Below are 14,981 nucleotides of genomic sequence, written 5' to 3' on the forward strand. Positions count from 1 at the left end.
CGCTCCACCACAATGGCCACACTGACATCACGTGTGTTAGCAGCCACATATAACAATAATGGCTCCTTATCAATGGGAGCAGCAAGGACCAGCGGCTCAACTAGTTGTCTCTTAAAATCTTCAAAGGCAGCGTTAGCAGCATCACTCGAGACGAAGTCGTCTGTCTTCTTCATCATCTGATACAGCGGTATGGCCTTCTCACCTAACCGGCTTATGAACTGGCTTAAAGCAGCAATACGACCCGCCAGGCGCTGAACATCATTGATACACGCCGGTTTAGCCAAAGAGGTGATTGCCTTGATCTTCTCTGGGTTAGCCTCAATGCCTCTATTAGAAACCAGAAAACCCAAAAGCTTGCCTGGCGGCACACCAAAAACGCACTTGGCCGGGTTAAGCATCATCTTGTAGACCCGGAGATTATCAAAGGTCCCCTTCTCTCTGGATTTCACCACAATGTCATCCACATAAGCATGAACATTGCACCCAATCTGATTGTGAAGACAGTTCTGCACACATCGCTGATAAGTCGCCTGGGCACTCTTAAGCCCAAAAGGCATAGACACATAGCAGAAGGCTCCAAATGGAGTAATAAAAGCCGTCTTCTCTTGGTCCTTAACTGCCATCTTGATCTGATGATAACCAGAATAAGCATCCAAAAAGCTCAAACGCTCACAACCCGCCGCAACATCAATGATTTGATCAATGCGAGGGAGAGCGAAGGGATCAGCTGGACAAGCTTTGTTTAAATCCGTGTAATCCACACACATACGCCAAGTGTTGTTCTTCTTAAGCACCAGCACCGGGTTAGCCAACCACTCTGGATGAAAAACTTCAATAATGAACCTGGCCGCCAAGAGCCAGGCCACTTCCTCACAAATGGCCTTACGCCTCTCTTCATTGAACCGCCGAAGAAAGTGTTTGACCGGCTTAAATTTTGGATCAATATTGAGAGTGTGCTCAGCGAGTTCTCTCGGTACACCCGGCATGTCAGAAGGTTTCCATGCAAAGATGTCCCGGTTCTCATGGATGAACTCGATGAGCGTGCTTTCCTATTTGGGATCCAGATTGGCACTGATACTGAACTGCTTAGATGAGTCGCCTGGAACAAAATCAACAAGCTTGGTGTCACCGGCTGACTTAAACTTCATTACCGGCTCATGCTCTATGGTTGGCTTTTTCAAAGACATCATGTCTGCCGGGTCAACATTGTCCTTGTAGAGCTTCAACTCCTCTGTTGCACAAACAGATTCAGCATATGTGGCATCGCCTTCCTCACATTCCAAGGCTATCTTCCTACTCCCATGCACTGTGATGGTGCCTTTATGACCCGACATCTTGAGCTGCAAATAAACATAACACGACCGTGCCATGAACTTGGCATAAGCCGGCCATCCAAATAGGGTGTGATACGGGCTCTTGATTTTGACCACCTCAAAGGTTAACTTCTCAGCCCTAGAATCATGCTCATCTCCAAAGGCTACCTCCAGCTCAATCTTACCCACTGGGTACGCCGACTTACCAGGGACCACCCCATGAAAAACAGTGTTGGAAGTCTTGAGATTTTTATCAGTCAAACCCATGCGGCGAGAAGTCTCATAATAGAGGATATTGATGCTACTGCCTCCATCCATGAGCACCTTAGTGAATTTGTATCCACCAACCTGAGGTGCCACCACCAAGGCCAAGTGACCCGGATTGTCAACCCGGGGAGGGTGATCTTCCCTACTCCATAGAATAGGCTGCTCAGACCATCTCAAATAACGAGGAACTACCGGCTCAACAGCGTTCACAACCGTCTTACGAAGCTTCTGGTCCCGTTTGCACAAACTGGCGGTAAACACATGATATTGCCCACTATTCAGCTGCTTTGGATTACTCTGATATCCACCCTGCTGCTGCTGACCTCCCTGGCCAGATTGTTGATTATAACCGCCTTGATTACCCTAAGAGCTTTGAGAATTGGAATTTGAACCGCCGCCCGGGCCATGAAAGCCGCCGTCACCTCAGCCGCCACCCGGCCCATGATTACCGTTGAACATGTTGGAATTCTTGAAAGCTTTCATGATCGTACAGTCCTTCCATAGGTGAGTGGCCGGCTTCTGTGGAGTACCATGCCTTGGACAGGGCTCATTCAGTAACTGCTCAAGCGTGGGGCTTGACCCGCCGGACCGAGGAGGTGGTCTCCCCTTACGTCATTGATTGTTGCCTTGCGCATTGGTGTTATCCACAAACTCCAAGCTACCATCAGCATTACGTTTATTATTACCTCCTTGATTTTCTGGGTTATGCTAGGGACCCTTGGCGTTGCCGTTCTTCTCTTCCCTTCCCTGTCTTTTCATCATCAGACTCGGGATCCTTGGTACTATCAGAGTCGGCGTATTTGACTAGAGCCGACATCAGCTGGCCCGTGTCATTACAATTGCGCTTGAGCCGCCCCAGCTTCATCTTCAGATGCATAAAACGACAATTTTTCTCCAACATTAAGACTGCAGAGTCGGCATCCATCTTATCAGACGAATGTATTATGGCTTTGACCCAGCGCACCCAATGGGTCGTGGACTCACCCTCCTCTTGCTTGCAATTAGTCAAATCCACAATTGACATGGGCTGCTTGCATGTATCTTTGAAGTTCTGAATGAACCGGGCTTTTAACTCTGCCCATGAACCGATGGAATTAGGCGGCAGTCCCTTCAACCAAGTGTGGGCCGTCCCATCCAACATCACGGTGAAGTACTTGGCCATCGCAATGTCACTGACTTCTAGTAGCTCCATAGCCATCTCATAGCTTTCAATCCACGCCCCAGGCTGTAAGTCGGCCATGTAATTAGGCACTTTTCAAGGCCCCTTGAAATCCTTGGGAAAACGCTCGTTCCGCAGAGCCGGCACCAGACAAGGGACACCTCTGGTCCTAGTGGTCACGCCATCTTCAATAGAAGTCGTCGGATAAACCGAAAAAGACTGGTAAGCCGCCCGCTGAGCCGCCTGCTCAGCCGCCTGCTGAGCCGCCCGCTCAGCCTCTTGACGTATTCTGTCCTGATCAACCAAGTTAAGAGCTCCATCACACGCCAGGTCATGCCTGCCCGACTGGTCACGGCGCCAGGCGTTGCTTGAAATGGCCGCTGAATCCATGTGCCTGCTATAACTCGGGCTCCGGCTTGGATCAGGGGTCAAATGAATCCTATCTCGGCTATACGAGTACGCCTCCTGTTGCGCCAAAGCTGTCTGAAGAAGCTCTCTGACCCTTCGAGTTTCAACCGCCGTCGGAGAATCGCCCTCCACCGGGAGCGTCGCCAATCGTGCCGCCGCAAAAATCATGTTCTCCAAAGGGTTAGAATAATGACCCGATGGTGTTGGTACATACTGAGGTGGAGCAGTATTCATCTGCGGAGGTTCCATCATACGTGGCTGAACCAGCGTTCCAGCCCCGGGCGCTGCAATCCGGTCTATCTCCGGTGGGTTACTGGGCCCTGCATCGGGTGTACGAAAGAGGTTTCGAGGATCGTAAACCGAAGGCAGACGGGATTGAGTCTTCTGGTACCTCCTCCTCATGACCTCATTTGATGCGTTCTGATCCCTCGTGAGCTGGAAAGCCTGCGATTGAATCCGCTGAGCCTGGGCGTCCAGAGTCGCCCACTCTGCGGTCATCCTGACGTTTTCCGCCGCTAGGTCTTTCTTATCCTGTACTATATCCTGCTTTAACTGCGCCACTTTCGCATCATGTTGAGATTGATCCGCCGGGTTGACCACAGCGGTTAATAGCGCCGTCATCTTATCCATGAGATCCATCAGCACCTGAGCCGGCGGCCGCACAGGGCCTCCTACCCCGGCTGCCGCTGACCCAGAGGTTATCACTGCCGCAGTCATAGAGTTTTGAACGGGTTGCGTGCCAGCCATGAAGATCCCAACTCTGCTCGGTGGCTCAAGGAGGTCCAAAATACTGCTGCCATCAGAACAAACCCCAAGCCCGCCGTCTTGAAATTGATATAATGAATCCGTCTCACCCGTGGACGACTCACCATCAGAGTAGATGGCCGTCTCACCGTCGGACACAGATCCTTCAGAAAGTTCCCCTCCGTGGATGCATCCCACGAAGGCACGCTTCATGGAAGGCTGAGCCTGGGCAGGTCTCGCACGCTGAGCCATCTTGATGAGGTCGGTGCAGATGTTCGGCTCAGGTCCCGGCTCGCCGATCTTGCCGATGAAGACGTGGATTCCGCCGAAGGGGACCGGTACCCATACTCAATTGAGCCGGCGTCAGGGCCCTAGCCTCCGTTGTTGATGTAGAGCTTGCCGTGACGACTCTTGGTCATCCGGCCCGCAGCGTATCCCTTGAGCCCTTCGAAGCTGCCCTTCAAGAACTCAAATCAACTGTGCGCTGGCCCCACGGTGGGCGCCAACTATTGTGGAATTGTCACGTCAGATGTCCTAGTAAAAGGACTTAGTCGTGGAGCCATCGCAACTAGGAAACTTAAAGGGGTTAATCGGGACAAAGGACACGGGGTTTATACTGGTTCGGCCCCTTACGGTGAAGGTAAAAGCCTACGATCCAGTTTTGAGTGGGATTGCTTATGTCTCGATTACCAGGGAGCGAAATCGCTTGACCTAGCTCTCAATCTGATCTTACTTGCCCTGAACCGCCGCTGGGTCGTCCCTTTATATACAGAGGTCGACGCCCAGCGGCTCTCAAAGTCCTGGCCGGCTCATAAACAGTGTCCGGCTCGGTCTCTGTTTATTCCTGCCTTACAACATAAGTTACATACATATGGCGGTTTATCTCTACGGGCCTTGAGTCGCCTTTGGGCTTGGACCCTTAACTGAAACACCATCTTCACGTGTCGTCTTGGGCTTCATATCTTGACTTGCCATAGGTATAACCCGGCCCCTCCTGGGCGGGTCATACCTAATAGTTATATCCCCAACAATCATCATATGTAGTTCTAGATGATATCGACGACGATCATCATATGTAGTTCTAGATGATATAGCCACACACACACATATGTACTTCTAGATGATATCGACGACGATCATCATCCTCAAGACTGGGCGGTGGGTGTTCCTGATAGTAATTAGGATGGCCTATCCAACACGAAGATTCTTGCCAATGAGGAATCTCTTCCACCCAACCGAGTTTAAGTGTGTGCGACCGTCCGTGTCCATGCGGTAAGTATAGGTTGTGACGGAGCCCCTTGCGGTAAGGCGTAGTCCAGCTGAGCCTTCTTCATCAAGCTCGATACCATAACTCACAGATAGGCTCTTTGCCAATTTCTGAATAAGAAAAACATATCAATTAATAAATAGCCTAGCACATACTCTTGCAAATAAGTATATATGGATTATATACACTATTAATAGTTCCTTAGATTCTACACTAATAAGCATGTGATCGGAGTCTACACTAAAGCATATCATTGACTAGATTCCACACAACATATCATTGGACTCTACACTAAGCATATCATCGGATAATTTGCATTTGTAAGTATAACATACCATATCATGTCGATTGACCATGGTACTTGTTAGGCGGGTCACGAATGGCACCCCGACAAAGTCAGCACATGGCGGAATTATGTCCCATAGGTTGCACGCCTCCTCCTCGCTCGGCCTCATTCTTTGAGCTACGATGGCTTCATGAAGTGGGTCCTCATCATCTTCATCGAGTGGGTCCTCATTATCTTCATCATCTTCCACCAGGTTGATATAAATGATAGCCAGCTTGGGTATTTCTGCTCTGAAGGAGAAGAAGATCAACTCACCACCATTAAGATGCATGCGGGCGAGGAAACATGCCCATCCATCTCCTCAAATCTACGACATATTGCGTCCTTACTCGACCTCCATAGTGTACGCCCCCCCCAGGAGCCTCAAATGTCACAGTGTCTCCTGTCAGCTTGTTGAATTTTAACCTCACATTGCATGGGACGATCTATGTAAAAAAAGCAAAATGACACAATGCAGTAATGCCAACACTAAAAATAAAATAGTTGTTACATTTCATATAATTTCTTACCACCGCATGACGAAAACTCGGCTGGAAGTAGATGCCGAACAGCTTGCCAGTTGCAAGGCTGCTGGCGCACCTTGACTTGCACAATCGACATGGTGGTGGTGGTGGCGCCATTTTCCTAAAGCAAAATGAGCAAAGGATTAACGATCCACTTCACAGGAAAGAAAAACAGTAGCATGTGATATTTTTGTTTCTTCTTCAGTTATATTTTCATAGCTTACTAACACCTTCTAGAATAGAACCAACAGCTAGCAGGCAAATGCCAAATCTTCCGCGAGAAGCAATTTGGTTCTTCTTCCAGGAGAAGCAATTTGATTCTTCTTCCGCGAGAAGCAATATCAACTAGCGTACTAAATCAACTAAATCAAAATGTTCTATAAATCAACTAAATCAACTAGCCTATTAAATCAACTTGCCTACTAAATCAAAATGTTCTATAAATAAACTAGCCTACTAAATCAACTTGCCTACTAAATCAACTAAATCAAAATGTTTTAAATCAACTAGCCTACTAAATCAACTAAATCATATGAACTAAATCAAAATGTTGCATATGAACTAGCCTACTAAATCAAAATGTAGCAGGGAGGAGGGGTTGTGGATGGGGGAGGGAGGAGGGAGAAGGAGGGAGGAGGGAGAAGGAGGGGCGACTGGAGGAGGGAGGAGAGAGTAGGACGGAGGAGGAAGGGCGGAGCGAGGAGGGGCCGGCTAGCGGCGAGTCAAGGGAGGACGGAGGAGGAGGGCGGTACCGAGTCCAGTGAGGAGGAGAAGGTGATGGCGGTACGGAGGGAGGAGGGGTGGGCGACGGCGGCCGGCGGGGGAGGACCGGCGCGAGGGGGAGATCGAGTGAGTGTGAGTGTGAGTGGATCGGATAGAGGAGAGCGTGGGTGGTGGGAGATAGCTAGTTTTAGCAGTAGCGCGCTATAGGGAAAGGCGCTACTGCTAAACAACCTAGCAGTAGCACACTTCCAGTTAACGCGCTGCTGCTAGAACTAGCTTCGCAGCGGGGTCGTGGGAATTATAGCAGTAGCGCGGCTTACAAGAGGCGCGCTACTGCTTCTTTTATTTCAGCAGCGAGTTCTGCTGGAGCGCGCTACTGCTACATTGCAGCAGCGCCTTATTTTGAAACGCGCTGCTGGTAAGATCATGTGTATAGGCTTTTCCCTAGTAGTGTAGGTTTAGCCCCGATTTGGTAGGGGGAGGGGTCTATTTATAGTAGGGGGCTAGGATTAGGGTTTGGAGGGGGTTTGAGGCTGTTTCAAAGCCCTCCGATCGCGATTCGACGGTCCCGAGTGGAGGCAGTTTAGGTGGATTTGCAGGTGGGCTGATTGTGGCTGTGTAGAAGGCCGTGGGCTGCGGGAGAGAAGAGTGAGAGAGGCCCGGCAACAGTTTCAGGAGACAGAAAACGTCCGGTGTATTAACCAGCAACGGTGTCGCTACAGATGACGGTTGAGCTATCAAACGGACTCCGAACGCGACGAAATTTGGCAAGCGGTCTACCTACGCTATAACAAGACCGCACGCCAACTTTCACCCTATCCCGAGAACATTTTTATGCCACTTATAAAATAATATATCGGAGGTGCCGCGAGCGTGTGTGAGTGTGGCTGGACTCAGAACGGACAACAGAGAGAACTGGGAGACCCGAACGAATGCAAGTTTTAAAAAACATGAGGATGCAATACACATGATGACATGGCAAAGTGAATCACGCAAGCGAATGACATGGCAAACAATGGCGAATAACTGGAAGACACCTGACGCATCGGTCTCGGGACGTTACAGAGATGGCGGAGCAGAAACTGGAGTGAAGCGGACGAACTTCGGCACACTCCTACCTGGCGTGCCAAATGTCAGATCTTGGGATTCGGGGACCCCAGAAAGATTCGAACACTGGGGTGTGCGCGAGGAACCTCGCCAAGCCCTGCCTAGCTCCACACTACCTCACGGCGATGCTCCGGCGTGCTCGAGCAAAGGGAAAGACGAACTACAAACATGACAGTTTACCCAGGTTTGGGCCACCTTGCGGTGTAAAACCCTACTCCTGCTTTGTGGATGGATTGCCTCGCGAGGGAGGATGAACACACGAGTACAAAGAGGGTTGATCGATCCCTCTCTATGGTGGCACTCTATCTCTACTTATGCTGGCCTTGGTCCTCTTCCCCCGAAAACACCAGGCAGGAAGGGTTGCCACAACGGCCAAATACGAACGGGGACAAGAGTACAACTTATCTTGACTAAAGTTGGTCTTCGCCTGCCAAAGCTCTCTGCCATGACGCGCCGGTGGGCTCGGTGATGACCTTCGTCCTAGCGAGCCCGTCGTCCTGGTCTTTTTGCACCGAAGAGGCAACCTTTAGGGATCGCTTGGTAACCGGTGAGCTGTCCTTGCTCCCTTAGCACCAAAGAGGCAAACCTCCTCGTCTGGACCTATTGGCGCTCCTCTGGCTCCATTTGTCCCCACGCGGGTCACCCACGTGAAGGCGTGGGGCAGCGTGACTCCTTGGTTGGTTCCTTGATCCATACGACTCCTAGGAGGCCTCGGGAGATGGCCTCGGGAAGCTGCCTCGTGAGGCTACTAGCGATGCCTGATGGTGCGCGCCTCGCGAGGAGGGGGTCCACTTGAGGGCTTATCTGCGAGGCCTGAAGATGGGCCGCACGTGGGGCCGAGGCAGTGCGCCGCGCGAGGGGCCGTAGGCAAACGGGTTTGGGTACCCCCAGTCCCACGGGCCCGAAAACGTGTTCAACATTTTTTCAAATGCTTGAGTAACATTTTCATGATAAAAAATTTCCATCATTTTTTCTAAACACATTGACATTTTTCAAAAAAATTCAAATGCTTAATTAACATTTTTTGAATACATAATCGTTTTTTTATAAAATTCTCGTGTGATAAGAAATTTATCTATACACATTTAAAAAAAATCAAATGCTTGATAAAAAATAAAATTTTATTGATATATATTTATAATATGTTAAAGTATAAAAAGGTAAAAAGTAAAGCAAAAAAGTAAACAGAAAACGTAGAAAAGAACAGAAAAAGGAGGTTGTACCCTCCCGCGCGGCTGGGCCGGCCCATCTGGAGCTCTCCGACGCGAGGCTTCCCTCTGTCTCGCTTAGGCTAGTCGTAATGGTAGTATCATAGTTAGTATCATGCATGTCAACTAAGCAATTTTGATGAGGTGTCATAACCTTAAATGAAGAAAGAGATGGTGGAGTATCATAGAGTATCATGATACCGTATCATAATAAATGCTATGCTACTTTGTGTCATGCATGACAATAAATAAAATACTACATAATAATAATATATGATACTATGTATTAGGGAGGTAGTATCATATAACTAGTATCATATGCATGATACTATTATATGATACTCACCGAGGATCTTCAAAGGCTTTCAGGTTGCACTCCCAAAAAAAAAGGCCAGGCCTTTAGGAAGAAGAGAACGGATCATCGCCCTCCCTAAAATTCCTAACCCTACTCCCTGAATTCCGCCGCCGGCTGACGCTCCTTCGGCCCCCAGATGAGTATCCCAAATCCAATTGAAGCTCCAGTCTTGTCCGATTTGGTCGTGGATTGACCAATCGGAATCCATGGCGGCAGCTGCCGTCCTTGCGAGCCGCGAGGGCAAGGGCCGCCACTATATCCCAAGCTCCGTCATACTCGACCTCTTTGGCCAAATCGGCCCCAGCCGCAACGCCACCACCGCCACGTCCAAGACGAGTACCGGCCTGCCCATCGCGGTGACTTTCTGCGCCGCCCGCCCGCCAGTCCTCTCGCACTTCTCCTTCAGCAGCGCGGCATGCCCGGAACCCGAGGGTTTGTCCCTGGCGCCCAAGGTCATCAGCGCGGATGCTGACCTCGTTCTCCTCCGCGTCCCCGTCCAACCCTTTGGCGAGTCTAATCCGATGTTTAGCGACTACTTCGTCTACAGGGCGCACTCCCAAATCCCAAAGCTGGACCTGCTCCCCAAGTCTGCTCCATATTACTTCGGAGATAAGGAGATCGCCATACTGAGCTGCGGCGACGGCAAGTACGCTGTGGCCTCCCTTCAAACCTTGGGTATGTGTACCTTTAAGCTTCACGTGTACCGGTCTAGACCTGTTGGCAAGCCAGGGAGTTGGACCTCCAAGCTGCTGGATATAGAGCTGAATGTGAAGGAGCTGCCGAGGGACAACTCGTCCTCGATCTCTCTCGCATCGCAGATGCTTTCGTATCATCAGACAACAAAGGTGATCACGCTTGGTGGTGCTAAAGGTACCGTTGGCTGGGTCGATCTCTGGCGAGGCATCCTTCTCTGCGACGTGCTGGAAATTAGCCCCACGCTCCGTGACGTGCCTCTGCCTTCTGTCTCTAAGAGTGATTGGAGGTTATTCCTTGACTGCTGCCCCTACTATTTCCGTGACATCATTGTCGACCAGAGCAAAAGCACTATCAAGTATGTCAAGATGAACTTGCACGGTGGTGCCTGGAGGGCCACCACATGGAGCATGCCTATCCCGGTCACTTCAGTGAATGGCTGGCAATTTCGATGCTCCGCCCTGTCGACTGAGATTGATATTCCTGCTGATGTCAAAAGGCATTATAAGCTGTTGCATAAGCTCATGAGCGGAAGCGCCAACAAGGAGGGGAATGCTGCAGAGGAAGTCTTGTCCCTGGAATCTCTACGCATGGCTTACCCTACCTTGAGCATCACGGATGGTGATGATATTGTTTACTTGTTGGCCAAGGGCACCGGCATGAGGGCTATGCCGACAGTATTCTCTGTTGATCTCAGTATGCCGACTCTGCGAGGAGTGGCGAAGCTACCCAAGAGGCACCTTGGTTTTATGCGCTACTTCCTTGCCAGTGGAATCTCCAAACATATCACGACTCCAGGTACCTCTGCTCTTTCGCCCTTGTGGCAACAACTGCTCTGGGTGTCATTTATGCCCTGTTATTTATGTACTATTAGTTGAAAACATGTTGGAAAGTCAAAGAGGGGGTGTTATATTTGGATCCTTTTAGTAAGCAGGGAAGCTTGACTTCACCAATATTGTGGCAGCAGATCCACATCCAGTAAGCAGTGTTCAGCCCATGCTTAGCTAATCTAGCACCATGTGGGTGTCAAAACACAGATCTGTGTTCTCGTCACAATGTCCATTGCTCTAGGATTGTCCGTGTGATGAAACTGAGATTACAACCTAGCAACTTATCACACTTGATTTAGGAGGACGAGATTGATAATGATGATGCGATGCAATGGTAGAGTAGTGCATCGACTGTTAGGGCTTCTTGCGATAGTTGGGAAATAGAAATTAAATCTGCTGAGTTGAGAACTGTTACATGTGCTGCAGTGAATCCAGCCGCAACCTTAGCATGGTTACGGCAATCTCTACAGCTTGCACAGCCTATCATCATAAATATAAAAAATTAGAGGAGAGCTAATTAGGCACATTTATTATTTACATGTACACTGAATTAGAAAGTATGAGAAACCAAAATCCGATATTGAACTGCAGATAAAGAAAATGTACCTTTAGGTACTTTGCGGTCTTCAAGTCTTTGCAGGCACAAATGTAGTGCAACAAAACTGTTACGTCCTGACAATTGAGAAAAAATATCTATTGTTAGCTACAGGATTTAAAAAACTGATTTTTGTAATTCCTTCATTTCCTTTCTAGATAATTGTCTGAGCAGGAATCTGCCATGGTGCTGCATTATAATTTCTATATATGTAGAGAAAGCAACATAACAAACACCCCATTAGGAGAAATATAGCAAGTGCATGTAGCCATACAAATACGCAAGTTTGAGATACCTAACTATTTGAGATGAGATTTTTTTTTAATAAAAATTGATATAAACTCCACACTAGTTATGGATGCTATTATCAACAGCAATGAAAGGCCTGATCAAGTCGTAACAGCCCCATACGTATTCCTCGGGTATACCCTGCGTGTTCCAGCTGTATTCTGATTTTTTTCCTTATTTTAATTCGAAAATTGTGATGCTTTGGGATACGTGTATCCCACGCGTATCCATGTGTATCCCCGTCCTGGTGCAGTGTCCTGCACCGATTCGGCACCTATGTGCCGTATCCCTGCATCATAGAACACATCCCATAATCATAAATATCAAAAACTAGAGGAGAGTTAATTAAGCACAATTATTATTTACATCAAATAATTCAAGGTACTCGATGACAGCACAAGTATCTGGAACCCCAATAATTATGTTAGACACAAACTATAATTGGAGCACCGGTCAAGTAAGACCATTGATGCAAAACACATTATATTTTCCATGTAGTATTTTATTATGACACCGAATTAGAAAGTATGAGAAACCAAAGTCCCATATTGAACTGCAGATAAAGAAAATGTACCTATAGGTACTTTGCGGTCTTCAAGTCTTTGCAGGCACAAATGTAGTTCTGCTAACAAAATTGTTACGTCCTGACAATGGAGAAAAAATATCTATTGTTAGCTACACGATAAAACTGTTTTTTGACTTATAATTCCTTAATTTCCTTTCTAGATAATTGTCCGAGCATGAATCTGCCAAGGTGATGCATTATAATTTCTGTATACGTAGAGAAAGTAACGTAACAAACACCCCATTATTAGTAGAAACATAGCAAGAGCATGTAGCCATACAAACACGCCAAGCTTTAGACACGTCCAACTATTTGAGAAAAAAAGTCGACATAAACTCCAGTAGTTATGGATGCAATCATCAACACTTTTTTTCTTCATATTGTTGTAGAGCAAATGCAATGATGGATCACTTGAAATGTTTAAATCAGCAAGGATTTTGTAAATCGTTGTAATACTTGGAGTTGGTCAGCATTTCACTGCAATGGACATAAAAAAATGAAAATCACTTTGGACTTGAACACAAAGACTGCAACATATTCCTTGGTTTCCTCTTGGAGTGGAATACATATACCGGATTCAGATTTTGATCGGCATATGGTTTACAGAAATATAAACTCTAGATCATCGAAGAACTTTGTACTCCACATCTACTTTCTGAAATATTATTTTGCCTCTTCAAGTTGTGTGTGTGTGTGTGTGCGGTTGAAGATGTTGTGTTCAGTGCATGGTCGGGCTGCAGTGGTTTGGCATCCGGCAGCTAGCACCCCCGCAACCCACACACAGAGAGGGCCAGTGATATGGACTTCGGCCTGCGGCAGTGCTAGCGCCCCGACCAGGGGATTGGAAGACCGGATGATGGGGAGTGCTTGCCACGATTGGTGGAGAGGGCGTGTATGGCAGATGTCAGGGAGTGGTGACAATTTCTGTGAGCATGTGGAATGACAGCAAGAGATGGCTAGGGAGGGAGCGACTGCAGTGCTGAAGCAGAGAAGTCGCGGTGGAGCGGGAAACTTCTTTAACTGAGGTTCTAGGTGCTTCAGTTTGAGCAATACGTCTGACACACCAAATCCAGGCCACACGTTTGGGGGACCGCAATGCCTGAGACCACTTTTGTTGGATTTGGTCTAGTACGAATCCGACCGTCGATCTTTAATTTCCCTAGCATATAACAACAGAGGTCAAAATGCCTTTGAACCAAGTCAATTTCCTAAACAAGGAAGTGAAGTTTGTAATAAGATATTGACCGAAGCCAACTTGAAATGTGGTTATTGCTTGGTGTTGTTTTGCCTTATTGTTCTTGCTCACTTGTTTTTCTTCAGTGAAACGTTAGCAACTTATAATCTATTCTAATTGATCCAGGTAGAAGTGATTCCCTTGGGCAAACTGAGGTGCAAGATACGAATACTTGAGGTCAAGAAAGTGAGTTATTGCCGGGTGTTGTTGTCTTATTGTTCTTCTTCATTTTTTTTACTTGATTGAAAAGGCGAGAATTATTGCTTCTAGTGAAATCCTGCCAACCTATAATATATTATAATTGACGCAGGCAAAAGTGACTCCGTTGAGCAAACTGAGGTGCAAGATGCGAATACTTGTGATCGAGAAAGTGGGTTTGCTTGATTGAAGGTGTTATGGAGTTAGATTGCTGTGCCTTGAAACCTGGGGGCAAGCTTTGCTGGAGAGAGTTATTCATATAGATACACTGTAAAGATATTTATGTTCTGCAAATGTACCATGTGCCGTTGCTCAGGTTATGTCATCGTATTTTAGCTTGGCTTTGTTTACAGTACCTTAGCGGCTGTTGTTGCGAGTAAATATACCAGCGGGCAACTAAACCTGCTTGGGTGTCATTTAGATCCTACATTTTTTATTTTGTGAGTTGTATGTCCGTGAACATGCAAAGTGGCATACCAGTGGCAACTCTTATAAAGCTGCTGATGTGTGGATGCTAACACCGCATATTTGCCATTTTTCACACATTAATTACCAGCACTATCGAGGCAGGGTTTGTCATTGATTAGGCAATTACGTTGTTTGGACAGCATTTTGACCACTGGGCACGTCCACCTATGAATGACTCAAAGTTTATCTTTTCATTGTGGCGACCTCAAACCAATTCCAACTTTTTTCACTTAATTTTCGTAGTCATTTCATCCAAGTCGTTCCAGGCCTTCTTTTACTGAATCTATTAGTAGTTGCACTTTTCGACATATGCCTTTATTTAGGCATTGGTTGTAGGCATCCCCTTCTCTTAAAGGAATTTCTGCGCCCGGTTCCTGATCAAGTGTTGGAAAAACCGGAATATGATGCTTTCTACTTCAGTAGTAGGGTTGGCCTGAACCCCAAGGCAAGATAGTTGTTGGGTGATCCATGAGCACTTAATTGATTATTTGAACGCCAAACTCTCCTCGTGCTTGAATCTCAATTCCTGAGTGTTTCTCTTGTTTGCTTCGAGTGTCTTCTGTGAGAGTGAGATCATATGAGTTCTTGATAGTGTTTTGATTGAAGATCGTCGAAGAGCTTATCCAAGTGACATTACTTTGCTTGTTCCTCTTGAAGGTTGTACGCCTCCTAAATGGTTGTCATTTAGTGTGAATGACTCGTCTGTATAA

The 14,981-nt window shown here is 47.4% G+C and overlaps 1 protein-coding gene across 1 annotated transcript; it reads left to right on the plus strand.

Moving 5' to 3' along the window:
* The first annotated feature begins 9,426 nt into the window (after positions 1–9,426).
* Positions 9,427–14,341, plus strand: LOC125539241. The gene is made up of 3 exons (XM_048702644.1): positions 9,427–10,891; positions 13,732–13,791; positions 13,916–14,341. The coding sequence occupies exons 1-2, from the start codon at positions 9,607–9,609 to the stop codon at positions 13,779–13,781; spliced, it is 1,335 nt and encodes a 444-aa protein (XP_048558601.1). The 5' UTR covers positions 9,427–9,606; the 3' UTR covers positions 13,782–13,791; positions 13,916–14,341.
* The last annotated feature ends 640 nt before the right edge of the window (positions 14,342–14,981 follow it).

Source organism: Triticum urartu, chromosome 2 (assembly GCF_003073215.2).
Source record: "Triticum urartu cultivar G1812 chromosome 2, Tu2.1, whole genome shotgun sequence".
NCBI lineage: Eukaryota > Viridiplantae > Streptophyta > Magnoliopsida > Poales > Poaceae > Triticum > Triticum urartu.